The sequence below is a fragment of the Oreochromis niloticus genome, linkage group LG20 (assembly GCF_001858045.2).
Source record: "Oreochromis niloticus isolate F11D_XX linkage group LG20, O_niloticus_UMD_NMBU, whole genome shotgun sequence".
Taxonomy (NCBI): Eukaryota; Metazoa; Chordata; class Actinopteri; order Cichliformes; family Cichlidae; genus Oreochromis; species Oreochromis niloticus.
This window is the reverse complement of record NC_031984.2, coordinates 6827475-6854848: the sequence shown is the minus strand read 5'-3', so window position 1 is coordinate 6854848 and position 27374 is coordinate 6827475. Positions and strand designations below refer to the sequence as shown.

At 40.0% G+C, this 27374-nt stretch overlaps 2 protein-coding genes across 3 annotated transcripts; both read left to right on the top strand.

Annotated features, from left to right (window-relative positions):
* The first annotated feature begins 3190 nt into the window (after positions 1-3190).
* On the top strand, positions 3191-13267 carry sarnp (SAP domain containing ribonucleoprotein). The gene is made up of 11 exons (XM_003457054.5): positions 3191-3344; positions 5757-5856; positions 7551-7594; positions 7697-7767; positions 8059-8110; positions 8372-8445; positions 8838-8872; positions 10717-10742; positions 10844-10912; positions 12240-12326; positions 12438-13267. Exons 1-11 carry the CDS (start codon positions 3312-3314, stop codon positions 12477-12479), a joined length of 633 nt encoding a protein of 210 aa, XP_003457102.1. The 5' UTR covers positions 3191-3311; the 3' UTR covers positions 12480-13267.
* A 6643-nt stretch (positions 13268-19910) lies between these two features.
* Positions 19911-26596, top strand: ccnt1 (cyclin T1). Of its 2 annotated transcripts, none has more exons than XM_005477906.4 (9): positions 19911-20364; positions 21056-21137; positions 21224-21352; positions 21786-21846; positions 22381-22443; positions 22537-22582; positions 22815-22978; positions 23066-23136; positions 23222-26596. In XM_005477906.4, the coding sequence occupies exons 1-9, from the start codon at positions 20192-20194 to the stop codon at positions 24530-24532; spliced, it is 2100 nt and encodes a 699-aa protein (XP_005477963.1). In that variant the 5' UTR covers positions 19911-20191; the 3' UTR covers positions 24533-26596. The 2 variants fall into 2 exon arrangements, with proteins under 2 accessions (XP_005477963.1, XP_013120716.1); XM_013265262.3 differs by having other exon boundaries at positions 19913-20364; positions 22528-22582.
* The last annotated feature ends 778 nt before the right edge of the window (positions 26597-27374 follow it).

Genomic DNA, 27374 nt, shown 5'->3' with positions numbered 1-27374 from the left:
GCTGGTCCCTGCTCCGGTGCCTGTCGCGGCACCCGTACCTTCTCCTCGGGTGGGAGAGGCCGGTATCCGGCAGGTACCTGCACCTGTTTCTGACCTCGCTGGAGGCTCAGGTGAGCCCGTCCAGCGATTTTCTTCAGGTTCTGGAGGCTCAGGGGAACTAGCTCAGCTTACTGCTAATCCACCACCTAACCCACCATTACTACCATCGTTACAACAGTCAATAGAACTTAAACTTCTATCCATAGCTCGAACATTAGCTCACCTATCGGCTCAGTCACCTGCTCAGTTTTCACCTCAGTCGTTTACTCAGCCGTTTATTCCTGCTGGAGGGTCCGAGGGACCGCTCCAGCCTTTGTTCGTCTCCGCTGGAGGGTCTGAGGGGTCCGTCCAGCCTTCTGTTCCCACTGGGGGTTCTGGAGAACCGCGCCAGCCTTTGTTCGTCTCCGCTGGAGGGTCCGAGCGGCCCGTCCAGCCTTCTGCCTCCGCTGGAGGGTCCGAGCGGCCCGTCCAGCCTTCTGCCTCCGCTGGAGGGTCCGAGCGGCCCGTCCAGCCTTCTGCCTCCGCTGGAGGGTCCGAAGGGCCCGTCCAGCCTTCATCGCCACCACCTGCGGCTCCCACGCCGTCACTTGGTCCAGCTACGGCTACGGCTTCGTCCTCGCCTGGTCCAGCTACGGCTTCAGCTCCGCCGTTGTCTGGTCCAGCTTCAGCATCGCCTGCAGCGTCACCCTCGCCCGGTCCGGCCTCCGAGTCTTCGCCTTCGCCGTCACCCTTGCCCGGTCCGGCCTCCGAGTCTTCGCCTTCGCCGTCACCCTTGCCCGGTCCGGCCTCCGAGTCTTCGCCTTCGCCCGGTCCGGCCTCCGAGTCTTCGCCTTCGCCCGGTCCGGCCTCCGAGTCTTCGCCTTCGCCCGGTCCGGCCTCCGAGTCTTCGCCTTCGCCCGGTCCGGCCTCCGAGTCTTCGCCTTCGCCCGGTCCGGCCTCCGAGTCTTCGCCTTCGCCCGGTCTGGCCTCGGCTACAGCTTCGCTTGGTCCTGCCTCGGCCACGCCGACGTCCGGACCACATCCTGCGCCTCTACAGCGCCGGCCTCCTTCCAGGCCTCTGATTACGCGTCCTGGTCCTGCTCGTCCTGCTCGTCCTGCACGTCCTGTCCGGCCTGCTCGTCCTTTCTGGCTGCTTTCCAAGCCGATGATTGGGCATCCTCGCCATCGTGGACGGCCTCCTGACCTGCTCCGTCGCCGCCGGTGCCTCCCGCCCGGCCGGCCTCCTGACCTGCTCCGTCGCCGCCGGTGCCTCCCGCCCGGCCGGCCCCCTGAACTTTTTTCTGGACTCTTGGGTCGTCGTCCTCCGGGCCGGCCCCCTGAACTTTGTGACCTGTTTTTCCTGGCCGCCTGTGTGTTTTGTTATGTTGCTTTCTGGGCTCCGTTGTTTGCGGGGTTTTTTTTGTTTTTTGTTTTTTTTGTTTCTGGCTCCTTGTTTGGTTTGTTTCGAGCCCTCCGTCCTGTTTCCCCCACCGCCCGCCCTGGTTGGGTTGTTTTTCGTTTTTGGTGATTCTGGTTTGGGCTGTCTGGAAGCCAGCCCTTAAGGGGGGGGTACTGTTAGGAGGCCTGGGTCGTTGACCCAGGGTTTTTGAGTTTGTTATATTATTTATAATTTCTAGTCTTTGGTTTCTTTGAGTTCTGTCTTATGGTTTTTGTCTGTCGTCTCTAGTTGCTGTCTCCCCTGTCAGCTGTATCCCCTTGTCTAGTTCGCTTCTCTGTGTATCCTTAGTTGCTATATCCCCGTGTCCAGTCAGTCTGTGTCTATAAGCTCAGTCTGTGTTGTGTTTCCTGTTTTACTTTGAAGGTCTCTGTCTTTTCTCAGTGTGTTCAGTTTACGCTTCTTTGTCTCGTTAGTCCTGATTTGCCCCAGCTGTTTCCCTCCTGTTGCCCATTCCCTGATTACTCCCTCTGCGTATTTAAGCCCTGTGTTTTCCTGTGCTCTCTGTCGCGTTCTACCGTTTACTTAGCTGTGTGTTCTGTTAGTCCTCTGGTTTAAGTTTATTTTGATTTTTTCCAGTCATGTTATGTTACCCCTTTTTGAGTTTAGTATTAAAGCTGTTTTGAGTTCACCTTTGGTCTCCGGAGTCTGCACCTTGGGTCCTATTCCTGTCTGCACACAGCCTGCACTTAACAAAGTCCTCATGTTTTTAAATCAACTATTTGCTCCATACGTGTGACATTATGTTTTGTATTAAAAAACATGCTGCTAAACAAACTGAGGTAAACTAACTGTTATTTAAAGGTGACATGAAAATCCTCTGTATGTTAGTGCAGGATCTGTACTGTGATGGATTTAAAATAAAGAACAGTGTGTGACTGTTGTACAGTGGCTGCGGTTTCATGGTCAGTTAGGTTACATCAAGTTTAGCAGAGATGAATCTGAAGCTAAGCTCATGATCCTGAGATTCATTCACTGAATTCCATCTTTATACCAGCTTTATACTGTCTAATATAAAGACAGTATAAACAGTTTGCTGTCAGTGTAGAGGACTGAAGTCAGCCAGGAGAACTTTTGAGACATCTGCTGACATCTTGTTGAATTCAGTTGTTTAAATCCACAAAGAGCAGGATGTCAGCTGATCACAGCCTGTACACTAAGAAAATCTAGTGGAGCTCTCAATAGTGGGTTAGGGTTAGCCCACAATGAGTCAGCTGACTTTTAGGGTTCCTCCGCCTGCTGAATCCGCTTTAACCCCTTGCCTACACATTTTCCTGTTTAGAGGCAAAGTCATCCTCTTCAATGTAGGCAACAGAAAATAGAGCTGTTTTTGTTTTCGTATTTTTTCTCTGCCGATGTTTTAACCACTTCAAGCTGAGTTACCTTCATTGGGATTAAAATTTAGACTGAAATCACCTGCTTTGGATGTTAGTGTTCCTATCTACTAATATTATTTCATTATTAGATTTATATTGCCCGAGGATCAGTTAGCTTTGCATTAAAATGGGTGGTTTGAAGATTTAAGGCAGATTTGAGGGCAAAAGGGGGTCTAACCTGCTAATGAGTTGTATTTAGTTGGTTTTCAATTAAGTTTAATTCAGTTGCATGTATATACCGCTAAATCACAGCAACAGCTGCCTCAAGGCGATTTATACCGTAAGGTATAAGACCCTGCAATAATACAACCATCACACCGTGGGCTCTGTACGTGCACACGCCTGCAGGGTGTCAGCCGCAGCGGTGGGCGGCGCTGTGACAAACCGAGTGAGAGAGGAGGAGCTGAGAAGGAGAGCAGCTCCGGTTTGATTTGCGGAAGTAAACACATCAACAAAGAAAGATGGCCGAAGTGATAGAGCTGCAGAAGCTTAAGGTTGGTATTTCCCTAAAATATGCACTTTATAACCCGCATTTAGTCGTTTTTTAAAGATAAAGATAGCTTTTAACCGGAGTTAGATGCAGGACCGGAGGTCGGGGTTACGTTAATTAACCGTTTTGAAGAACAAAATGACGTCCGGCTGAGAAGGCGAACACCCGGCATGTGTTCAAAGAGCTAACGGCGGGCTAACGTTAGAATGCATCGGCTAAGGAGAGGGAAAAAACATTAAATATGAAATTACTGTAAAATAACAAATATTGTCATATACAGAGTCACCTACTGTCTCTGAACGTTAACAGCAAGCTAATTTGGCTAAGGCTAGCCCAACATTGGCTCGTAAAAGTGCAGCTCAGTTTACTCGGTCTCTGACTCTACACTCACAACTGTCCTAAAATGCTGCCGCCAGGCTTTTTGCCCAAAGCAAACTTATATCAAACGCTTCACAGGGAGTTTAGGGTTATATTTTTTTTTTTTTAATTTATTATTTGTTTTTTTAACTGTCCGCACTTGTTTGGCGTCTCTCGATAAGTGAAAGGATAACTCGCGCCGGGAATTTGACTCCATCTCAGGCCACACAACATAAAGATGAGCAGTATGTGTAAACTCTGTGTGTTTGTGGCATTTAGTTTAGTTATCCCCAAAATGTTGGGAGATTCCTGAGTCACAGAAGCCGAAACATTAAACACGACTTACAACAAAGAAATGAAGTAAATTATTAAGATAAATAAAATAGCTCACATCACACGAGGGGAGCGACAGGAAGAGGGGAAATGAAACTAAAGAAGCCAGTTAGTAAAAATATAATATTTGAACGAAGGTAAAGCTTTTCTGTCCGAGTGTGGTCTGGATCTATTTGTTATCTGTGTCCACACTGATAGGTTTGTAGTTTAAACCTATTCGCTGGAACGTTCAAGGCAATTTACTACACAGCAAAAACAAGACACAAGTAGGCAAAGTTCTTTGTAGTACTCATGCATGAGGGAGGCCTGCCTGGAGCCAAGTGTCGTTCCACCCACTTGACCTCCGTCAGACTCTCAGCCAGGTTCCCCATAGCACTCCTTTTATTGTGGTTACATGAATATGCATAGGTTCATTAACATATAACATCTTACATAGGTATACATGTGAACAAAGAATACCTTGTGTGTGTGTGGGGGGGGGTCAAGATGTGACCCCTTGAAGACTCCCCAAAGCTGGTGCCAGGAGTCTAGCGGTACATCTGAACAAAAGGCCCTTACACTCAAACAGATATACGTATGTTTGCTATACTATATATCAGCAAGAGAAGATACGACCTCTCCTAGGAGGTGTGTGATCCATGCCAGAACACTCTGAAGAGGAGTGAATGCACTCCCCTCTTCATGCTACACAGAGTTGTTACAGACCTCCTAGGATGAGACATTCTTTCATATGCCATCAACTATATACTTATAAACACAAATGATTACATGTTTCTCAATACAAATGACAATAATAAAATATAAACCCAACACACACGTTTAGATGATCTGTGCGTCAGCTGATGGAGGAATCCAAGTAGTGTTTTTGATTCAGACTGTATTCAAACTCCAAGGGCAGTGATGGAAAACGATTATCTGAAAACTAATGCAGAGTAGCTTTCAGGAAAGAAAAACACCAGCGTGCATTTCATTACATTAAAGGTGCTGAAAAGGTGCTATAGGGGGAAAAAAATTAGGTGGATAACTTGTTACTGAAATTAATTTAAAAAGCAAACAACACAGATTTCTTTACTTAAATGGGTTTCTAATGTGATTTAATCCAATGAATTTCATATGTGATTGTTGTGTTTTCATATTTGTGTGTGGGCTGGAGACATCTGATTTTGACTACCCTAACTAATAGTTAGGGGTGTTTTCATTCTGTTGTTTTTCTGGGACTTTTTCAAGAATAACAAGAAAGTTGTCACAGCACTTATTAACCTGCTGTTTCTGCAGGCAGTCATATACCTGTGATGCAGCCTAGCCAAGACTTGTTTTCCTCAACAGAACTGGTCTTCAGTTCCATCCCCCTAATGAAAGCAAGATCGGTCCACATAAAAAGGGTTATTCTACATTACTGACATGGAGAATGAGAATTACTCATTCCTCTTTATACTTCTTTGAAGTCTGACTGAAGGGCACGTTAGTAGTAGCTGCACTGTAGGCTAGTTCCTCACAAAAAAATGACAGGTACTCAAACGTCTGCACTAAGACTGATGCTCACCAACTGATGATGAAGTTTATCTTTTGCTGACCCTCACATATTCTTTGACCTGCAAATTTGTCACATCCACATAACAGAAGTAATAGTGGTATGTGTACCTAAATAGTAAATGGTCTGTGTTAGATGGATTAATGACCAAAAATGTCAGGTTTAAGTAAATGAACTCTGGTTTTTTATTTGTAGCTTGCTGAACTGAGGCAGGAATGCGATGCCCGAGGTTTGGAGACCAAGGGAAACAAAGGGGAGCTCATCGCCCGACTCCAGGCTTATCTGGAGGAACACGGTGAGGAACAATACTTTTCTTATTGTCACTCATTTAGCTCGCGCACACACACACACAAACATTTCATTTACCTCCCTAAATAAAGGGCTTAAAATCCAGCCCCGTGAAACGTGAGAGAAGAGTCGTTTATGTCTGAAACTATATAGAGAGCTAAAACAGAGCTTTTCCATATTTGCTAGATCAACTTTGATTTTGTTTCCAACCCAACATTATGCATGATTTTGAATAAAAGAAATGCTGAAAAGCGTTGTAATGGTTAAACACAGAATTATCATACCTGATTTTGCTGATGGTTCATTATGCTTATTGCTTAATGCTAAACAGAGTATACCGTGAGCGACACTCACCACTAAAGAATGTCTGACTTTTCAAATGTATGATTTAGTTTAAAAAAAAGAAGTTGTATTGCGTAAAAGAAAGCATTTCTCTGTATTTGAATCAGAAAGGGATTATGTTAAAATGAATGTGACATTTGTGAAAGTGCTAAAGACAAATCTTACAGAAGTGGAATTCCATGAATGAATGAAATATGAAGTGACTTGTATTCATACTTGACTGAAGGCTCATATATGATGTAAGTATTGACAAATTATATTAAGTATAACATGGAAAAGAACAAATGTAATGAAGTGATTTAAGTGAGGTAACCTTTTCTTAGTTAAAGATGGAGAAGACGTTAGGGTATGGCTGGATATCAGGTGATGACAGTGATTTGATGTCCAGATAGGAGGAGAGAGAGAGTGGGAGGCAAACAGGCAAGAGAGTATAAAAGAAGGCGCCTAGGAACATTCAGGGTGGTTTTTCCTCTAGTTCTTGCGATGAGCAGAACACATCTTAAAATTTGGTCCTGAGGGTCCACAGTTAGAAAGTGCAGCAAGTAATGCCAGAGGAGCCACCACCACAGGAACACTTTGAACCCACAAATTGGTTTCATGTTTTTTTTTCTCTGCTCATTTTTGCCGTATTACAGTATAAATTCAAGAGGATTTGGACTTTGATTGTTTTCTGCTGGACATGTTTCCTTACATTCTACCTTCATGGGAGGGAGAAGTGCATCTTCAGGCCTGCATGTTCCCGTTCTCCTCTCCAATCTCTCCCCTTTCAAAGATTAGAACAAAATCAGCATTAGCTCAGAGTGTGTTAATTAGATAAGTATAATTGAGGTGATTTGATTGGTTTTTTTTCTGATTCTTATTATTAGATTCTGCTTTTGCTTTGCTCCTGCTAAATTGCTTTAAAAACATGTCCTCCCAATTAACATCTAAATTCCCTTTTTAGCACTTTGTGAAACAGTAATGGTAAAAATCGGAGTATAGTTCTTACAGGTTACTCCAGCCCTTTAAATTTAACAGACCCCTGGGGGGAGGGTTCGATAGAACTGGGCGAGCCCCCTCACCCGTCCATCAGCTCCATTTGAACTCTGCATTGCCTGTTGAGTAATACTCATATGTTCAGATTCGGGGTAGTTAAACAAAGAGCCGATCCACACTTCCTGTATTCTGGTGCTGGTCCCACAGATCGACAACCCTTGTAGGTGGTTACACGTGCATGTGATGGGTGTGACATAAATTGTTTCTACAGATGATGCGGATGCATTTTAAGTGTTTTCCGTGTTATCTTTTGTTTTGTTTTTAAATATTGTGTATATTCGTATGTTCTTTCTTTTTTTTCTTCTCCTGTTTTCTGAACAACAGAGGAAGATGTGGATGTAGATGATGTGCTTGCAGAGGATGCAGTGGTAATTTTTTAAATTGTTTCCCACAATATGCTCTCTTTAAATCCCCTCTCAGACTGTAGTGTGGAGAAGTAATTTTTTTTAAAATTTATTTATTTCTCTCAGGACTTCACTAAAGTTGAGAGTTCCAACGACGTAAAAGACGACAAGGATTCTGAAGTGATCGAGCCTGAGCCGTAAGTTTATCTTCGTTAAATTTTTCGTTAAAAAAAAAAAAACAACTTTTTTTTTTTTTTGTTCCTTCAGCACTTATTGGCTTTGGAAAATGTGACACTTAGGTCTCGTTCAATAATATCTGTGTAGAAATGTTCTTACTAAGCAAGTAATAAGTATACGTTACTCTCAGATTTATGAAGCATATGCACCAGCGATGTTTGGCCTTACCACTTCTAGGCAGCCAGCAGAAACTAAAATTTATTATTCGCATCATCTTTTTGACGTTTGAAATTTTACTTTTTTACTTTCAGGCCTGCCGAGAAGAAGGTGGTGAAAATAACTCCTCCATTATCTGCCAGCGAGGTGTGTACAACCTGTTTGCATGCACCAATGACTTAAATGTGTCAGGTTATGTGTGAGTCAGAGGAGAAATTTAGCTCATAGTAAAGTTCAGTGGTCTATTTTTAGGAGTATATGAATAAAACATATAGATTAATCAGCAAAGGTAATACATCAAATGTATAGATGTAAATGTAAGAGAGATTTCAATAGGAAGTATAGAAAGTTTAGGCTTTACTTCATGTACAGCAGTAATGTCAGTTTTTTATCTAATTTGTTGAGCAGAGGCTTCAGAAGAGAGCCGAACGTTTCAACCTGCCGGCTTCATCTGAAAGCAAGAAGGCTATACGTGCAGCAAGGTGAGGCCTTACATCAATTATTTCTTCTTTTAGAATAACAGTAGAATAACTGTGCTTGCTGCATTTGGGTTTTTGTCCGAGAACACGATGAATCAAATCTTTATTGTATCTTTCCAATGTTATTTTATTTTATTTCAGTACTTTTAAAAAAAAAGCTCCAGATTTTATTGATATGATCTTAATTTTCCTCGTAGGCTCATTTAAATTTTAGTTCTTTGATGTTTTGTCTTTTGGGGTTATTTCAAGTTGTTTATCATTTTATATTATTTTTGTTTTAATTACATTTTTTTGTATGGATTAAATGTGATTACATAACTCATGCGTCTCCTCTCTGAGTCAACAATCACTTAGCTGAATCAATCCATATCAACATGCGTTCTCCTATTTTCCAGGTTTGGCTTACCTGCTACTTCAAGTCCCTCTCCAGGTCTGTTGTCACTCTTTACCAAACAAATGTTTTATCTAAATTCTGTTCGATTCATTAGATTATGTGGTGCTGCAGTAACACCTTCCATTGACTAACTTCCAGCACTAACTCGAATCTCTCTCAGTTTTTTATTGCTCCCATCCCAATAAGCTTGCTGAATGTCATAGCACACAATCATTTGTGAAACAGTCAATTTTGTAGCGTTAATGTAAAAAGTGTTGATGCTCGGTGATAGCAGATTATCACGTGACGTCATAGCATACATTTTATTGACTTACTGTTTAAAAACACTAGCATCACACAGTGGTATTATATCACACCTAAGAAAGGTTCAGAACTGACTTCGTAGGCATATATACATATTTTTTTATTTAGTCTTTTTATTTTATTCTTATTTTATTTCTTTTATATGATGACTTTACAAAATGTTTTATTTTCTAATTATAATATAGAATAGAAACATAAGCTTTTGTAAACCTTTATAAATACCTGTATTATTATAGTGCAGCACTAATATTGCCATGATAGCACTAGCTTATACTACTGCTATAAAAGGAAAATTTTATAATTAATGTTATTTGTTATAAATGAGTTCCATCAAGAAGAATTTAAAATTTCCCAGAATTCATCAAAACTATCAACTAAATTTAAAACAACCAAAAAACAAAAAAAACCTTTTTTGTGTTTTAGAGATATCAGCTTAAGTTCAACGAGGGCTGGGTGGGCCTGCTCTGTCATACCAGTTTAAACCACAAGATGGGGCAATGAGTCTGTCTCACCTTTAATTAAATAAAAAATGGAAACCTGTGTAAAGGAAAAGCCTCTTGAGGCACTGAGGTCCCTGAAATAAAGTGTAAAGAGGTCAAATCGGTGGCGTGCATCAGAAAATATCTCAACACACCCACTGGTGAACCGCTGCCCCCTGGTAATAAAAGTCTTAGTTAAATTCTGCAGAGGGTAATTACAAAAAGTGTCGTTAAACACAACGTGTTAGTAATAGCTCATGTAAAATACATTAACATATCATATAAAAAATATTTTCGGTAACATTGTGGGGTTTTTTCATGTACCTGCCTGATTTAAATGAGCAGATCATCTCCTTCAGGTCAGCTTCTCTCACACCTCCAAATGGCTTTCAGTGTGGCTTTTATTTTGAAATAATTCTATGGAGGTCTCATTCTGACCACTTGATTTGTGCCTCTGCTCTACGCACTGGATCTGTTACAGTGGTTGAAGAACTCGTAGTGCAGAACCAGCATGAAAAGTGAAAAATATCAAGTAATATGCAGAACAAGAGAGATTAAATCACAGAGCAGTTAAATTGGTCAGAAAGGGACTTCCACGGTGCAATCTAAAAATAACAGTTATGCTGAAAGCCATGTGGGCGTGTTTGAGAAGATGATGTTCAACTGGAGATCAGCCAATCAGGTAATGTTTTGTTTGGGATATTTTTTTCCCCCATGAGATGTTACCTAGAACTTTTTGATCATTTCATATTCATATGTACCCAGTGGTTAGCGCTGAGTGCAGATATGGTGAACAATACTACCTCTTTAAATGTATTTCTGTATGTAACTAATTTAAAAATAAATGGAAAATAAGTTGTTTCTGGGAAATTGTTACTGCAGTAGTTTTCATTTAAAGTGAGCCAATAAAAGTTTTAAAAAACATCCTTGTTCCTGTTCATTTGATAGTTAATGGTGCTAAAATAAAATATCTAAACATAGATTTAATCAGTTGTAATCAGCAGCATTCAACCCCTTAACAACAATATTCAGAGTTTACTAGTATTTCAGTGTTTATTATGGTTTTTCTCAGTTTTCTACTTTCTGTCTTCCAACCAGGTGTTGTTGTAAACAGTAAAGCTGCGGTAAGTGTCAAAGAAAAATTAATATTTCTGATCATTTATTTCTTTATCGCTCCATCTGACTCAGAAAGGACGCTGAATCATCGTGTTTGTCTCTGTTAAAGGTGAATGTCGATCAGCTAAAGAAGAGGGCAGAAAGATTTGGCATGAACGTCTCATCTATTTCTCAAAAGGTGAGCTCGAGTGTTTTTTGTGTGTGGTATATAAACTAATGGATCGGGGTTCATGCTGGACATTAAAAAGCCTGAAATTAAAATAATCAATAAATCAAAATAAAGAATTTAAATTTCCTGTAAAGTTTGCTCTATGTATTTATTTTGCAGATGATCTGTTTAAAATTGGAAGAAAAATCATCATCATGATATTTTTGTACTTGAATTTTCATGCCTCTTTTTTGCATGTTTTTTTTTTTCCATAGTTCGTTTGCGTTTTTTATATGAAAAACTGAATCTTAACTTTGACACCAACTCGATTCTGTCACACGGAGGAGCCCCCCACCGGAATTTCTTCTTTGTTAAAAGCCTAACATTTGAGGTTATGCTCGAACTGCTGTAGAGTCTGATGAATAAATCTGTTATCATCAGGTAATTACTGAAGGACACAAACTGCTCTTTGCAGGTTTTAAGTTACTCTAGAATAGTACTTAGGGCTCTGCGATATGACCAAAATCTCATATCCTGATATAAGACATTTATCATCCCGACAACGATATATATCACAAAAATTTTACATTTTCTGTAAATTCTGTGAATCTGGTGCAACCCGACTTGCGTGAAGTGTTTTCAGCTGGGCGTCGTGTACCTGGAGTCGAGTGTTACATAAGTTGAAACGGCCGCAATTTTCCTTGTGAGTATTTATTACACGGCGTGCTGCGGGAAAAGCCTGTTCTAGGCTTTATTTTTTAGCACCTGACGGCTCTTTTTAGCTTCTTGTCTGTAAACACTCTGCATAATATTTCACGTGATTCAGTTTATTTTGAAAAATCTCAACAGGATCTTCAGCTTTAATGTGAAAGGTTTATGTGGAAAATAAACAAGCAGACGGCGGAGCCACGCGATGGTTTTACCGTCGTTGTTGCTAACGACAACGCATAAAAACAGTCGCTTGTCCGTCCGTAGTGTGGTTATATTAAATATAAGCGAAAGAGAGAACTTTAAGAAATTCTACAGTGACCATCAAAACAATGGAAAAATATTGCTGTAAACAGTTTATTTTGTGACACCACGAAACAAACGATAGTGTAATATGAAACGATAGACGTTTCCATATCGTCATCCAATATATATCATTATATCGAACAGCGCACTTGTTTTTTCTTTATTTATTAACCCCCTTTAAATGTTGTTCTGATTCTTTTTTTCTTTTTTCTTGTCTTTATTGTTTGCCCTTTTATTTAGTTTTAGTTTACTTTTCCTTGAGAATCTGTGCTAATATTAAATAATACTATATATTACAAAGTAATGTATAGCTAAAGCATTAATATTATACTGACTTTTTCAGATTGAGGAGGATGAGAAGCTTAAGAAGAGGAAGGAGCGGTTTGGAGTCCCAACAAGCGCGGGCTCAGTTGGTGCAGACGACATCGAGGTACGATTTTAGTTTTGTGCGATTCATATTTCATCACAATGCCACGTAATTTAACCACAGTGAATGAAATAAAGAGGCCGATTAATGTTTTCTTTCTTTTTGTCTCTGCAGGCAAAGAAGATGAAACGTGCGGAAAGATTTGGAAAAGTGTAAATAAAGTTTGAAGTAGGGTTTTTTTGTTGTTGTTTTTTTAAAGGGGTTTTTGTGACTGTACATCAGAGATTCCTGAGGATGAGAACCGGAATAGGCTTTGTTAAAAAATCAAAAGTACAATTAAATGCAAATAAGAATTATAAATGGGGCAGCTGTATCATTTAAAGTAGTTGAAAAGCACATTTTTGGATTTTTTTTGTAATGACAAAATTGAAGGGGCGCAAACAGGAGCTTGTAAACAACGCAGAAGTTTCTGAGTTTTAAGATTTTTGCTCATCGTTTCAACTGCTTTACAGCCCATTCTTCTAATGTATATCAAGCAAATACAGCAACAAGCAGCTACTTTACAGTAAAAGTTGGTTGATTACTCGTCATATAATCTCAAGATAAACTGCTCAGTGAAATCTATAAAATCATTTTACAAATGAAACCATCGACGGGGTTGGTATGTTTTGTTCTGAAGCTGTTGCGTAAAGTTTTCCATGAGTGAAAGAAAAAAAAGATGCTTTTTATATAAACATGTTTTTGTTGACTGTTCCAGTTATGAGGAAACCTGTTATGGAAGTGATAACCGATTAAAACATCTAGTAGTTTACAGTAGAAGTAGGAAAAGGAGGATTACTGACTGTAATTTGTTCTAACTGTGTGTTTAACTGTACTTTTGATTGATCAGATAGTCTGATTGTTTTTTTTGGAGGGTGGTGGGGGCATCACTGATACACTGCTTCAGTTATCTGTCCATTTTATAACATTTTGTGATTTAAAATAAATTGTTTTCAATTTTTTGATACCTGCGTCCTCGTCTCATCACTGTTGTGACTGGAGTTTGATCATCAGTGTGGACCATTTTAGTACTAAAGAACAAATTCTGTCGAATTGTAGTTTGTATTTTGCTCAGTTGTTTATTATCTTTAAATATGGCTGGAGTTGTGTGTTCATATTTCTCTCCAAGTGTGTGAACATTAAGAAATGTTATTTTTGACCCAGAGTCAGGCCAGTTAGAGACCCCAGTTAGAAGTTGTATGATTGTAAGGTTTATCTACATATTTCACAGAGATAACAGAACAAGGCAAATCTGTATCTGGAGTATTGATTCACATGACAAAGAGCTTTGAGAGTGTAATTACCCCCTGGTGAGCACTGATGAAGCACAGGGATTGGAGTCAGATAGCTTCACCAAAGGGGGCGCCTGACACACGTCATAGGATGCAGCCGACAGTCCTTGTCTGAGTGCTAAACGCACGGGCGATATAAAGTATTTAATTTCAATTTTGCTAAAGTAAAATGAGTTTTTGGGTCACTATAAAATGCAAGTAATAATAATTTACCATAACCTTTAAAGTAAGAATTACAAGAGCAATTTGAGTTTGTCTCTGAGTTTTTCCTGTTTTAACATTTTTGCTTTCCTATATCAAGCACATTCTGCTGGTGCTTTACAGGGAATATTTTTTTCACCTAACATTAAGTTATTAGTCATATTACAGTCTAAAAATAGACTATGTAGATATCTTTCAAATGAAACAGTCATTCTGAGCTGGTTTTAATGTAAAACAGCTCCAGAGAGGTTTAATTATCAAAGGATCAATTCTTTACTCATTAAAAGTTTGGTTTCAGTGAAGTTTGGGTCACTTTGATCCTTCCTATTTTCTTTCTTTCCATAATATCAAACAATGTTGTGATAGGGATAACAGTTTAAAACATCTCGCTTACAACTGATGGAGGATGAAGAAATAATATTTCTGTCCCATTTTGATAAAATGTTGCTGCATTAACACATTCTAGAGTTTTTAGCTGCACTGTAAAATCTCAAATAACAACACAAACACTGTCTGAAAAACAAAAGCAGTAAAGCGGTTGTAACAGGAATGACCAAAAATCCAGATGAGTGAAAACCAATAAGCCGCGATAAAGAAGATTTGAAGAAAATCAACACTTTTTAACAACTTGAAGGCTCATTTGGGCAACATTTCTGCTGTGTATGTTGCAATCAAATCAAGAAAAGTTTTAAAAGTGGTCGGAAAAATCCTAAAATCAATTATAAAACATACAGGAAGCCACTACAGAGAACTGTGATTGGAATGATTCACCCCTAAAACCAGCAAGAAGCTTTGCTGCTGCATTTCTAACTGTTTGCAGACGAGAAACTGAAAGGAGAAGAAAAAGCGAACAAGACCAACGTTAACATTAACAAAATCAGCATTTTCACAGTGAGTACATTTAAATAACAGTCTAATACCTGCAGTTCAGTGATAAGTTTTGTTGTGTAAATGAGTGCTCACTGTTAAAAATCATGTCCACTCAGAGTTATCTGTATTTTAAACTTCCTGATGATCACCTCATCACTCCTGCTAATGTGCCCTAACAAACTGAAACCCCCCCTCACACCTACAGAAAGAGGCCGCTCCCGCTTGAAGTTTCATGACACAATGAGGGCGATCAGTCTGAACAACTCTGTATTGATATGCAGCAAAAACTGCTGCGGGACAGAGACAGCCTCGACCACCCAAATACAATACAATCAGAAGTCGGCTTTCACCATTAGTACTCGTCAATTATTTGACACCTGCATGGCTTTTCAGTCTGTCACCAAGCACATCTGTTTCACTGTGAAAGCTCCTGCTAGCTAAATGAAAGAAAAATGAAAAGGATTAAGAGGTCTCAGCATTCCCTGCCTGGATATTAGCAGAGAAGTGGGTACAAAAAAGAAAAAAGAAAGAAAATAAAGTGGTAGGCTGCAGATGACCTCTCAACAGGAAATATGGGGTTTGTTTTTGACATGTTAAAATTGACCTTTTCAACTTTTATATTAAGGTGAAATCCTTGAGAATATTGGCCAAATTACCAGATTTAATTTTCAATAAAAAAACGGAGGAATTATATGTTTCACCACTGACTGAACACACTGTAATGGAACCTGATCAACATGACTTAATGGTTCAATTTGCGATCTTTTTATAAAACCTTTTTCTTTTTGTATCCACGTGCTCCAAAATATTGGTGTGCGATAAAATTGTTATGTGACCCCTTAAAACATATGTACGCATGCACGCACATATATATATTTTTTTTAACAGTTAATGTAATTTCAAAAATGATTTCTAATTTTTGTGTTAGAAAAGGCAGTCCCACTTTTAAATGGTCTTCCATAGTGACTCCCACAGTTTATTGGACACTTCTCTGATATTTTTTTGAGAAATTTGTCTGTTTGCAATGATTTAAGAAACATCAACTGCAGTTAGTTGTTTTATTGTTTTATTGAAATTCCTAATAATTTACTTTGACACCTGTGATCAATAATCAGCCATCAGAGGCTATATAGTATAAATATAAGTAGAATATAAATAACTACTAGTATAAATTGTCACTTTTTCTCTATTGCTGGTCTAACCTTTATATCACTGTTATAGTGATGGGTAATAAATGCAAGTGAAATACATAAACTGAGAGACTTTAATAACTAATCTGATCTCAGATGACTGAAGAAGAAGAAAGACACACTTACAGCAGGAACAATCACAATCAAATGTAAATTATGATCCTTCTAAGAGTCCGAAAGGAGGGTTATACAGAATATGGCTATTTGTCAAATGTATACTCAGCGAGCATGCAGTCTCCTCAGTGTATGATGGGGAGTAGGCTGCTTGATTTATGGCACTCATTTCCAGGTGAAGTGCTGCTTGTGACTTGTTCCAGATGCAGATGTGCTAAGGTAAACACATAAACTGTATCTTAATAGACGTGTCAAAAACTGTGAAATCTTGCTTATTAGATTTTTATCATTCTTTCAGTTAAATATAATACACATGCTCTAACCAAAACTCCAGTAGCCATCTAACAAGATGGCTTGTTTGTCATTAAAAAAACACACATTTACAATATTTCAACATTACTATGGCACTACAAGGTTATTGCAATAACCCTGTAATTATGGATACTAATGATAATCTTATAAGAGTCCACCGGGTCTTGTTAACCTAACCCAGGTAGGGTTGGGTTAACATGCATGTTAATGGATTTTGACTTATTCGGTACATCCAACAGGTTAGAGTCAGATCCTCTGCAAGGCCAGAAAGTGCTTGTTTGAGAGTATTTTTTAAGGTAAAATCCTGTAGTTTCTACAGTGGTGTTTGTTTATATGGTTTAAATATCTAATGAATACCAGTAAATGTTATAAGGCTAAATGCAGCAAGTAACACATTACAGATTTGTAAACAAAAGAAAACGATGCAACCTCAACATATGTCGTCATAGAAAATCACTGCAATGGCCCACTTATGTATTATTGTGAATTTCAATACTGGAGGGAAAATATTTGCAAGTATTTATGCTTTTTAGTGTTCCCAGTCAGAATTGACCAATCAGTTTTAACAGCTCTTAAAATTAACATAAGAAACATTTTTCACCACCAAATTCAGTTCAGTGGGTCGTTCAGGGGGTCAGAGGCCAAAGGGGGGTGGATTCCCATTCATTTCCTATGGCAGTCACTTTTGACTGGGAACACCACAGATGTAACAAGGTTGATTAAAACACTCAAAATTCAATGAAAGAGGTGCTCATCACTTTTATATGTTCAAGTGCGTAGTGTGGAGGATGTCATAAGGCCTTGAGGCAATCAGATGTAAAACACAATATTTATGAGTGTTTTAATTTGTAAATTTGTCAGACATGACAGGAAGGTGCATTTGAGCAGTTCCTTGTATAGTTTGGATGCTTCTTTAAGTGTTGTCCAGAATGGATCTATCACTACTCATATTGTTCTGTTTAGCTACAATTTAGTGACTGCAAATGTTCAATTAGCAGCTCTTACAACAGTGTTAGTGTACGACAAACCAAACTTTATAGCCTAGTTAACACGTGTGCTGTCCTTTTCCTTTTCCTCTCAGAAAGAAGTACCAAAAATCTTTTGATTTGGTGAATGGTGTCGGCTGTGATACCACCAGTTCTGAAAAAGACAGGAATGTTTATATAACCTTGAGGAAGGCTTTCCAAGTTCCCCATGCTGTGTGTTTACCGCTGCCTTCAAATCATAAGGTAGTGTCAGATACAACAACAGCCTTCCTTTTCTGTAAATTGGCTGCAATGTCTAAAACACTTGTGGTTGGTTAGTGACTGAAAGATTAGTGATACAAGTGGCAGAAATGAGCTTCCCTATAAAGTGTCTGGATTCATAGAGATAAGATGAAAAGTAGAGCTGCTACTCCTCCACACTGAAGGGCATCTGGCTAAGAAGCCTCATATCTCATGTTGATTCTTTACATAACTGTAGGGGTTTGATGGGCTAAAGAGGCAATCATTTAACAGAGATCAAGTGAGGCATCATTTCATGCCTTAAGGTTACTAATGCATCCATATCTTAATTTCTAGATAAAACAAAAATGCATATTCTAATAAATAACTCAGAGTTCGCTTGAAAAGACTTGACTGTCTTGTGGGTGACTTTTTGTAAAAACTTATTTATTATTATGTTCAATTTTTTGAAAACTAGTCTGTTTTTCAAGCCAACTAATACTGAGTATCGTGACTACCCTGATACTTTAACAATCTTGAGACTTTCACCCACGACGTCCCTTGTGTCATGCTGAACATGACTGGTGCTCTCATCTGAGAAGGGGTTACCCAGTTCCTGAAACATTACGATCATTGCTTTGTTGTGCAAACTGATTAAATTGAGGAGGACTGATATGGTATTGTTTAGCTTTTGAGCACCTATTCAGGAGAAGTTTCACTCATCATCCATTAGGGTAGATAATCATATTAATCAAGGAAGATGATTAACCTCTTTGATCATTTGCCTTGATCATGTCAAGTGTTAATCAAGTCAGGTGATTAACTAGATTGTTATTCCTCCTACAGCATCATCTCATGTACACGGATTTTTGTACTGCAGAAATCTTTAGTGCTGAAGGGAAAATCCCAGAAAAAAAATCTGGGACAGCATGGCTGTCGGGACGAGGTTAGTGTTAGCATAGACCTTTCCAACATAGCACTATTTGGTTATGGACAGATAGACTAAGACTGTGATATTAGAGGCTGACCAAAGAGGCATATGAGGGAAAATGGAAGGGAATGTAGCTCTCTAAGTGACCGTGGCTAATCATATAACTGGCCACCATTTATTGCCCAGCGTTAGCATGTTTTCAAAAGCCAGACACACAAGCCTGGAGACTGGTTGATGACACCCCCCGATGCACTCCCCTCCTTGTGGCCTCCAACTAAAATTCAATAGTACGTGCTGGGGAATACACATTCATCCCTAACAACTGGTAATTGGCAGAGGGTGTTTTATTATTCTCCAGGCCTGCTTGACTGGGCCTTAAGGATTTTGTCGCCACATGTCCTGCAGTATTGGCCTTAAAATTCTCCTGTACTGGGGTGAAATGATGTGCTGTGTGGAGTCTTCCAGGAGAAACTGGGATAGCGTGTCTGTAGATTTGAGTTCAATTACAATTATAAGTTTGATAACAGAGAACTTTGCCAGTATAGTACACTCTGGTCAGGACAGATGTTTCAAAACTTGGGGACCAATTTGAGTGGGAGTCCTTGCCAGTGTGAGTTAAAATGTCTTAGTGCATGCTCAATTATGCAGGTAGGGAAATCCTAGTAAGTTCATTCTGTTCGTCAGGATTTATTTTCAGAATCAACTTTTTGGCATTACCTTGATGCATGCTTGGATGACCAACCATGCATCAAGACATCAAGCCTACCAATGCACTGGTCTTGTTTGTTAAGCAAGTTCAAAAGCAGTAAATGACTTGCTGTGTCCCATATGGCTTGGAAGTCAAAGGTCAAAACTGGGAGTAACGTCACTCCAGAGTTGGGCATTTTACTTTTTATTAAAGTCTGAAAACCAAGGATAAACCTGATTTCTTTTACTGCTTAGCAAGGCATAGATAATATAGTTGCAACACACTGAAGGATAGAGCCTAGTCAATGCTGTACTGTACAGATTAAAGGTTTTACAGTTTTACTACTCTTTATGTACACTGCCAGTCTTGGACTGGTAGGATGGGGCTGGTGGGGGATCTCTGACTTTAAAGTTTCAGTTGAAGATTCTTACTGAGAACTTTAATATTCGACTTCCTACTTCAGCTATTTGTTGCAACTTGTCTTCTCCTCTTATGTGCCAGATGGTGGGCTTAAACTTCTCACCCATGGGGGCGGGCCTAGGTGCCTAATGCACTGGTTTTGTGAAATCAATGATAATAGCAAGTTTATTAATGCAGCACTTTTAAAATTTTGATTTAGACTGTGTTTCGCAATAGTTTTTTTTTTTTTTTTAAGTAATAGCATTGTTATTAGATTCCATTCCGAATCCTACTTGAAGTTTACAGCTAGGGGGCGGGGTTTGGGAAGGGGCTTGTGGTAAGGTAGCACCATGAGTAAAGGTATGAGCACTTATAGTCAGTACCCTAGGAAGAAAAGTGGGCGTATACTGATGCAGGACAAGGAGATTCACCTCTGGGGCTGTGCGGTGTATGGAGCACAGAGGCTGTAGCTAGCTTACCGGAGGTTTCGCTTTTGGCTATTACAGTGTTATAACAGGAGAGATCGTTATTGTATGAGACTTTAAGTACTTTAAGTTAAGTTTTGAGACCCCTCTGCGCTTTGGAGACCTCTGCTGGACCGTCGCTGGAGGCGCGCTGACGTCGCCGCCCGGCGTGACGTGTGTTCCTGTGACGCGCAGAAATTTTAAACTCTCGTCCTTCTCAGTGATGGCGGCTTCGTTTCGCTCTCTCCCCGCAAGCAGTAACAACAAATGGTACTTCACCCGGCAGCAGATCGACAACAGCCCATCTCGGCGAGCTGGACTTGATCCCGACAAGGAGCTCTCGTACAGACAACAGGCGGCGAACCTGCTCCAGGACATGGGACAGCGGCTCAATGTGTATCCTTTTGTCGTGAGCTCTTGTTAGCTCTCTAACTTTAGCTTCTCTCCCGAGCCGGCTAGGAGAAGGAGTGTGGCTGGTGTTTGTTAGGTTGTTGTTGTCTTTTGTTCGACGGTTTCACGTTTGTTTTTGTCTTCCACGTCTGTTTAACGCTGTGGAATTTGGTTTTACGAGGTGTACGTGAGCTTACAAGCGTTACACGATAGCGGCGTAGTGGGCTAACCCTTGGGCCGCAGAGGCCTGTGTAGTCGGCGGCCTCCAGGACGTTAGCATGTTAAGCGTTAGCTTCACCACTGGTAAATATCAACGAATAAACGCAAATTAGAAGGACAGTGGGACACCTTTAGAAATACAGTAATGTAGGATGTTTCAGAAAAAGTGTTTTAGATGTGTTAGTTTTAGAAAACATCGCTTTGTGTGTTATCAAGAGTCTTATCCCAGCTAGCCTGTGGCTAAAGTGTTGTTTAACTTTGTTATTCTGTGGCTGATACGATAACAGGCTTACCTACATTATATTTTATACCTAATTAGCAATATTAAACCTATAGTTATCCTTATAACTATTTTATAATTATTTTATTTCACACGTATACCGACGTTTCCAGCCCATTTTCAAAGTATGCAGTCATTACAGATGTTATGTAATTTGCTCCCACTGTTTACCTTTTTTCCTTAACTGCCATGTATCAGCTCTCAACTTACAATTAATACAGCCATTGTGTACATGCATCGCTTCTACATGATCCAGTCCTTCACTAGATTTCACAGAAATGTAAGTAATGCTTTTCTTGCTTGAATCATGGAAATGATTGTACTTAATGTGAATCAACTTTTTAAATCTCCACTGCCCCTTTCCAGGTCATCGCACCCGCTGCTCTGTTCCTGGCAGCAAAGGTAGAGGAGCAGCCTCGAAAGCTGGAGCATGTCATCAAGGTGGCCCATGCCTGCCTCAATCCTCAGGAGCCTTCACCTGATGTTCGCAGTGATGTAAGTATTGTACTGCAATTGTCCGAGGGAGTTTTTTGAAGCAGAAAAAAAATTCTTACAATAAGGCAAATGGCAATCTTCTTGCATGTAATCTGAGAACATTTACTCTGTCACGTATTTGTTCTGAGCTGTTAAGGCTGCTTGATTACATGGGTTGAGAGAGTAAAAGGCAAAATACACCTTAGCCTGTGTAGGTTTTCAGTCATGCAGGCAATGTGATGTCTAGCAGTTGTAAAACTCGAGCATCTGTACTTGCTATGTAGCTTTCACTTTTCATCACTTATATCTGAGGCTTCTTCAACAAACATGTATGCCAGAAAGCCTTTCAGACAAATGATCAGAAATTCTCGGCCACATAACGTGTACAGTTGCTCTTGTTTTTCAACAATTGGCGGCCTCCCAGTGAGTAACGTGCCTGTCCTCTCAACCTCAGGCCTACCTGCAACAAGCCCAAGACCTGGTCATTCTTGAGAGCATAATTCTCCAGACCTTGGGTAAGTTTGGAAGGAAGAACTGGGTCCCTTGAATTCCCCCCCCAGAGAACAAGAATAGTTAACATGTTTTACTTCAATTCACAGTTTGCAGTAAGCAGCACTGGAAGTGATATTTATGCTTCACAACCGAAGCACCCACTTTTACATTTCCTGTTTCAGCCTTTTCATTTTTGTCAGCCCTAACTTTTGACATTTTACCTTTTTCACCTGTGTATTTTTAAGACATTTAAAAGGGAGCCTCAAAACAACTTTTTTCCCCTTCTTACATGCCATTAATTTTTTTTTTCATATTCAGGTGTTGACATTTTCATGTTGTCCAGGATGTTTTCCCATGAAAAGTGACACTCCACTCAACTCTGACTCCCCACCACTTGATTTTTAACACGATGCTAATTTTCTGGTTTTCAGCGCCTTTGTTAATGTTATCTTTGCCAGTGGGAAGTGGATTTGTATTCCATATGGATTATAAGTATAAATTGATTTTGCATTTCTTTTATTAATGTCTACCTACATTTTCTTCTCTTTCTATTACAGCTTTTGAAATCACCATCGATCATCCTCATACACATGTTGTCAAATGCACTCAGCTTGTCAGGGGTGAGCATCATTTTTTTGGTTTTGCTCAATTTTATCTTCAGGTTTTTGCTGTGTCTATAAATTTTTTCTCTCTTTGTTCTGCTGTTGTTCCAGCAAGCAAGGATTTGGCCCAAACATCATACTTTATGGCCACCAACAGGTATGCTCAGAGTTCACCCATAGTTCTCTCTCTCTGTCTCTCTTACACACGCACGCGCACACACACGCACACACACACACGCACACACACACACACACAGGGTTTAGTCTTTCTTATGTGAATGCTAGGTTTTCACCAAAGTTTGTGTGTGGTTTGTTAAAGCTCAACACACTGATTTTCTGTTTTCTCTTTCCCTGTTTGCTTTTTTTCTTGGACGTATCATGCCATATAGCCTGCACTTGACAACGTTCTGCCTGCAGTATAGTCCACCTGTTGTAGCCTGTGTGTGCATCCACCTTGCCTGCAAATGGTCCAACTGGGAGATCCCCGTGTCTACAGATGGCAAACACTGGTGGGAGTATGTCGACCCTACAGTTACCCTTGAGCTGCTGGACGGTATGTGCAATAAATGCTCTTTAAGAAAAAAATGTTTAGATAATTAAAGGGCTGATTTGACTTTTTTTTTTTTTCCCCCACTTCCAGAACTTACACACGAGTTCCTGCAAATCCTGGAGAAAACACCCAGCCGACTGAAGCGAATTCGCAACTGGAAGGTACAACACAAATTTACCTGCTCCTTTTTGTTATTAAAAATTCCCGATTCAATGTGGACATTGACTGACTTTTTTCTTCTTCCAGGCTGGCGGACAGACACCAAAAGCCAAGCCAAAAGTCCAGGAGGAGGGTGACCAGAGGGACACCATGATCAGCATGATTTCCATGGCTTCATCAGAGAGTACTGTGGCAGGCCTGATGAGCCTCTCTGCTCCACCTTCTGCCTCCTCTTCCTCATCAGTGGGCGACAAGGACACGAATGCTTCTGGCAGTGCTCAGACTTGGAGTGGAAAAGGTCAAGGTGGATCTGAGCAGCAGTCACAGCAACCACAGCAGCAGCCTAACCATGAGGTCCACGCCCCAGCTAAGGTGTCGCTGAGTGAGTACCGTGCCAAGAATGCTGACGTCCTGGCTGCCCAAAAGAGAAAGTTGGAGAACATGGAGGCCAGCGTAAAGAGAGATTATGCCAATGCAGCTCAGGCCCTCATTGGCCAGCAACAGAGGAAGGAGAAGCAGCAGCATCACCATCATCCACCCAGCGCTTCCTCTGACATGTCCAACCCATCACCCATTATTCTTAAAATCCCCTTGGAGAAGGAGAGGCATGATTCTCTAAAAATGCGCTTCCCAGTTGCTGGAGGATCAGGAGGAAGCAGTGGACATAGCAGCAGTGGTCGAGGCCAGGATCCAGACATCAAAGTCAAAATCCGAGTGCCTGACAAGCAGAGGGGGACTTCAGGAGAGGATGGCAAAAGCAGGGACAAGCACAGGGAGCGTTCTAACCACCACCACCATTATCATCACTCTCACCACCACCATTCCTCTTCCAGTAGTGCCTCACTTTCTTCTTCACACAAACATTCATCAAGTTCCAGCGGCACGCTGGGAAGCAGCAAAAAAGTACCAAGTGACTCCTCTAGAACAAGCTCCTCATCCTCGTCCTCATCCTCATCTGCCTCACGCAAGAGGACACACTCCCAGGATCCTTCAGCGGGATCTCACCCACCCTCCAAAGTGAGCAAGTCTAGGAATCCCTACCAGTTACCTCCCCTGTCTTCCTCCTCCGGACAAATTTTGGGGCATGGTTCTGACATTCTTCCATCTCTGGGCCTCCCCCACCACCAAGGAAGCTATTCGCATTCCAAAAGCGACAAAACTGACACTAATGGTCACAGTGCAGCTGGCGGAGCCCAGTCCAACGAGTACCAGGACACTTTTGAGATGCTAAACTCACTGCTGAGTGCACAGGGTGTGCAGCCGTCCCAGCAGTCTATGTTTGACTACAGATCTCAGTATGGTGATTATCGGTACTCGAGCAGCTCCAGAGGAAACAACCCTAGGCCCCCTCCCCTGCCCACGGAGCCGCCTCCCCCACTGCCGCCTTTGCCCAAATAAGTTTCTAATCAGGAAACCACATTATGTACATTTTACTTGACATCTTGATCATCTTGTTACATAAAGTGTTGTATGATATTTTCCAGCCACCCAACATTTTATAGTCTTCAGTGTGACAGCAGAGAAATGTACTGGGGGTAACAAAGGATTTTATGGCGTACTCGTGGGGCAATAATGGGACTTGCAAAATGTGAGACAAAAAGAATTATGGGAAAGTGTAGATAGTGTTTTGTTTTTTCTTTTTGAAAAATTCAAATGATATGTGACAAGAAGACGGGAATTAGAGGATGTCAATGTGTTTGGAAAAATTTCCATGACATACCTGGTTGGTCTTCTAAATGATTCTTTTTATAATGTTTTTATAGGGTGTTATTTATTGATCAAATGATTTTAAAAAAGAAAAAAGGTCCCCTTTTTCTACCTTTTTGTAGGGTTAAACCTCTGTTCTTTTGGAACAGATGGTCATTTCTTTAAGACTGTACAGCCTAGTTAGAGTGCATGTCTCCAAAGCCATCTTTTCGATATATTTTTTACTTTATTTTATTTTTTCCTTTTTTATTTTTTTTTGTGAGCCATAAAAATGGCTTCATCCCTTATGTATATGTTATATTTGCTGTGCTATTTGGTGATTTGAGGAAAAAAAAATGTAAAAAAAATGTTTAAAACAAACATTGGAACCTTTATATTTGCAAATTTGCAAAAAAAAAAAAAGGATGTAAATTAGGAAAAGCTTATACTTTTCACTTTAAGTTTTTATGTCTTGCAGTCATTGTTTTAAATGGTTGTAAAATATTCATATTTGGTTCTTGAATGGATACACTAAGTTCATAGCAAGAACATTCATCTGTTCACAAACGGTTGAAACATCTGTGCGCTTTGGTCACAATGAAGGAAATGCCAACAAAAAGAGCATCTGTCTAGACTATTTCTCTTTCCTTATTGTGTTTCCTCAGGAGTTCATTTTTTTAGGGTGATCACAGGTAAATGCAAAGACAAAGAAATAAGCATCATATATGGAAATGTATAATTTTCAGAAGACAAGAAATTATGTCAGGAAAAACTTTTTCCCAGATTTGCTAGACCCTACTAAGCACAGTATACAGAGTTTTAACATCGTATAAAAGTTCATAGCTCATCTGTTTATATCTAATTGTGGGGATGTTTTAAAAGTGTAAACCCTAGTGTAGCTGTCACTTCACTCTGGTCTGATTTAATCATGTTAAACTTGTCTTTCGATTGCATTCCTCTAAACTAAATTGGTGGATATTTAACGTTGGTTTGTTTTATTATCTGCCCACATGCCATCATTCATCATAAAAACATGTTTGCATGTTTTCTGTGGTTGTACAGAATCATATGTGACCAGCAGGTTATTTATATACCTCCACTTCTTGAGCATGAAGGCCAATACCCAGATTTTGTTGGCAAGATAAGCAGGTTATTGCCTATTCATAAAACTTTTAATTGTTTAGGATTAGTGCTCTTATTTTACAGTAATGTAGCACAGCAAATCAGCCGTCCAGCTGTATATTTTACCCCCTTCATATATTTGAAAATGTGCTTGAAAAGAGAAGCTTCTTGCTCATGCAGCAGAGGTTTTATTATTTTTGGTTGTAACAGGGAAACAGTAAATGCACTGAATATTTATCTCAGTAGGTTTGCCTACAATGCAATTGACAAAGTGTTACGTGTATAATGGTTAGACTAATAGATTTTCTGGTGTGAAATTGCCACTGTTTTTGAAACATTTTGTTTAATCTGGGCAAAGCTTCCATTTTAAGTATTACCATTTTGTTGTGAACAAGCCACAAAAAGGACACATTTCATATTAAAACCCATATGTAAGAAAAAACGGACGACACTCATGCAACCTAACAATGCAAAAATCATATAGCTACAATAAATTTCATGTGTTTTCATGTCTTGGTGTTTTCAGTGACACTCAGGTCTGAAAAAGAAAAAGTTTTGAGATTTTTTTTTCCAGTTTAAAATATGTGAACACTGTTCTTTTTTGATATAATGTGGTTGCTTTATTCTCAAAGTCAATAAAAATATTTTAAGAAAGTGCTTCTTTTTGGCTCATCAATAACATTGCATTTTATAGGTGAACATCAAACTCTGCAAAAATATTGTTAATGTTAATCTATGCCAGTGATGTCAAATGTGGTCTAGGAGCTTGATCTGCCCTGAAAGAAAATCCAGTTTTACCCATTATATTTCGCAAAAAATTATGTTTGAGGGGTAATACAGGCATTGTAGAGCAACTGATGAAATTGCACTTACTCTACTTGATATATCATCATTTTGTAAATGCATGGTGTGTTAAAGTTTTACATTTGAATGTTTTCGAAATATACTTTTCTTTTCTTCTATTTTTAAAAGATATGGGATATTATCCAGTGGTATTACAAGTGTAGCCCTCTTGAGGTCAAGTTGTGCTCTAAAGCAGCGGTCCCCAACCCCCGGGCCTCGGACCGGTACCGGTCCGTGAGTCGTTTGGTACCGGGCCACGAGAGTTGAGGCTCGGGTGTGAAATGTATTGTTTTCAGGGTTTTTATCGGTTTTCAGCGTTATTTTGTTATCGTTTTTATCGTTAACTCGGTTTTCCTGGGTCTTTTCACGTATGTTATGAATAAATCTTCTTTTTTTCGGTACCGGTACTAGTTTTATTTTGTTGTATTTATCCGTGACACCTTAAAGGCCGGTCCGTGAAAATATTGTCGGGCATAAACCGGTCCGTGGCGCAAAAAAGGTTGGGGACCGCTGCTCTAAAGAGTTCGAGACCCTGCTCTATGATAAAAGTGTAAATGGATTGGGTGGATGACACTTTGAATGGCAACTG

Coding starts and splice junctions, on each gene's coding strand:
- sarnp (XM_003457054.5), top strand. CDS start 3,312: ATGGCCGAAGTGATAGAGCTGCAGAAGCTTAAG. Junction 7,595..7,696: donor TGCTTGCAGAGGATGCAGTG/GTAATTTTTTAA, acceptor TATTTCTCTCAG/GACTTCACTAAAGTTGAGAG. Junction 10,913..12,239: donor TCTCATCTATTTCTCAAAAG/GTGAGCTCGAGT, acceptor TGACTTTTTCAG/ATTGAGGAGGATGAGAAGCT.
- ccnt1 (XM_013265262.3), top strand. CDS start 20,192: ATGGCGGCTTCGTTTCGCTCTCTCCCCGCAAGCAGTAACAACAAATGG. Junction 22,444..22,527: donor ATGCACTCAGCTTGTCAGGG/GTGAGCATCATT, acceptor TTTGTTCTGCTG/TTGTTCCAGCAAGCAAGGAT. Junction 22,583..22,814: donor TACTTTATGGCCACCAACAG/GTATGCTCAGAG, acceptor CATGCCATATAG/CCTGCACTTGACAACGTTCT.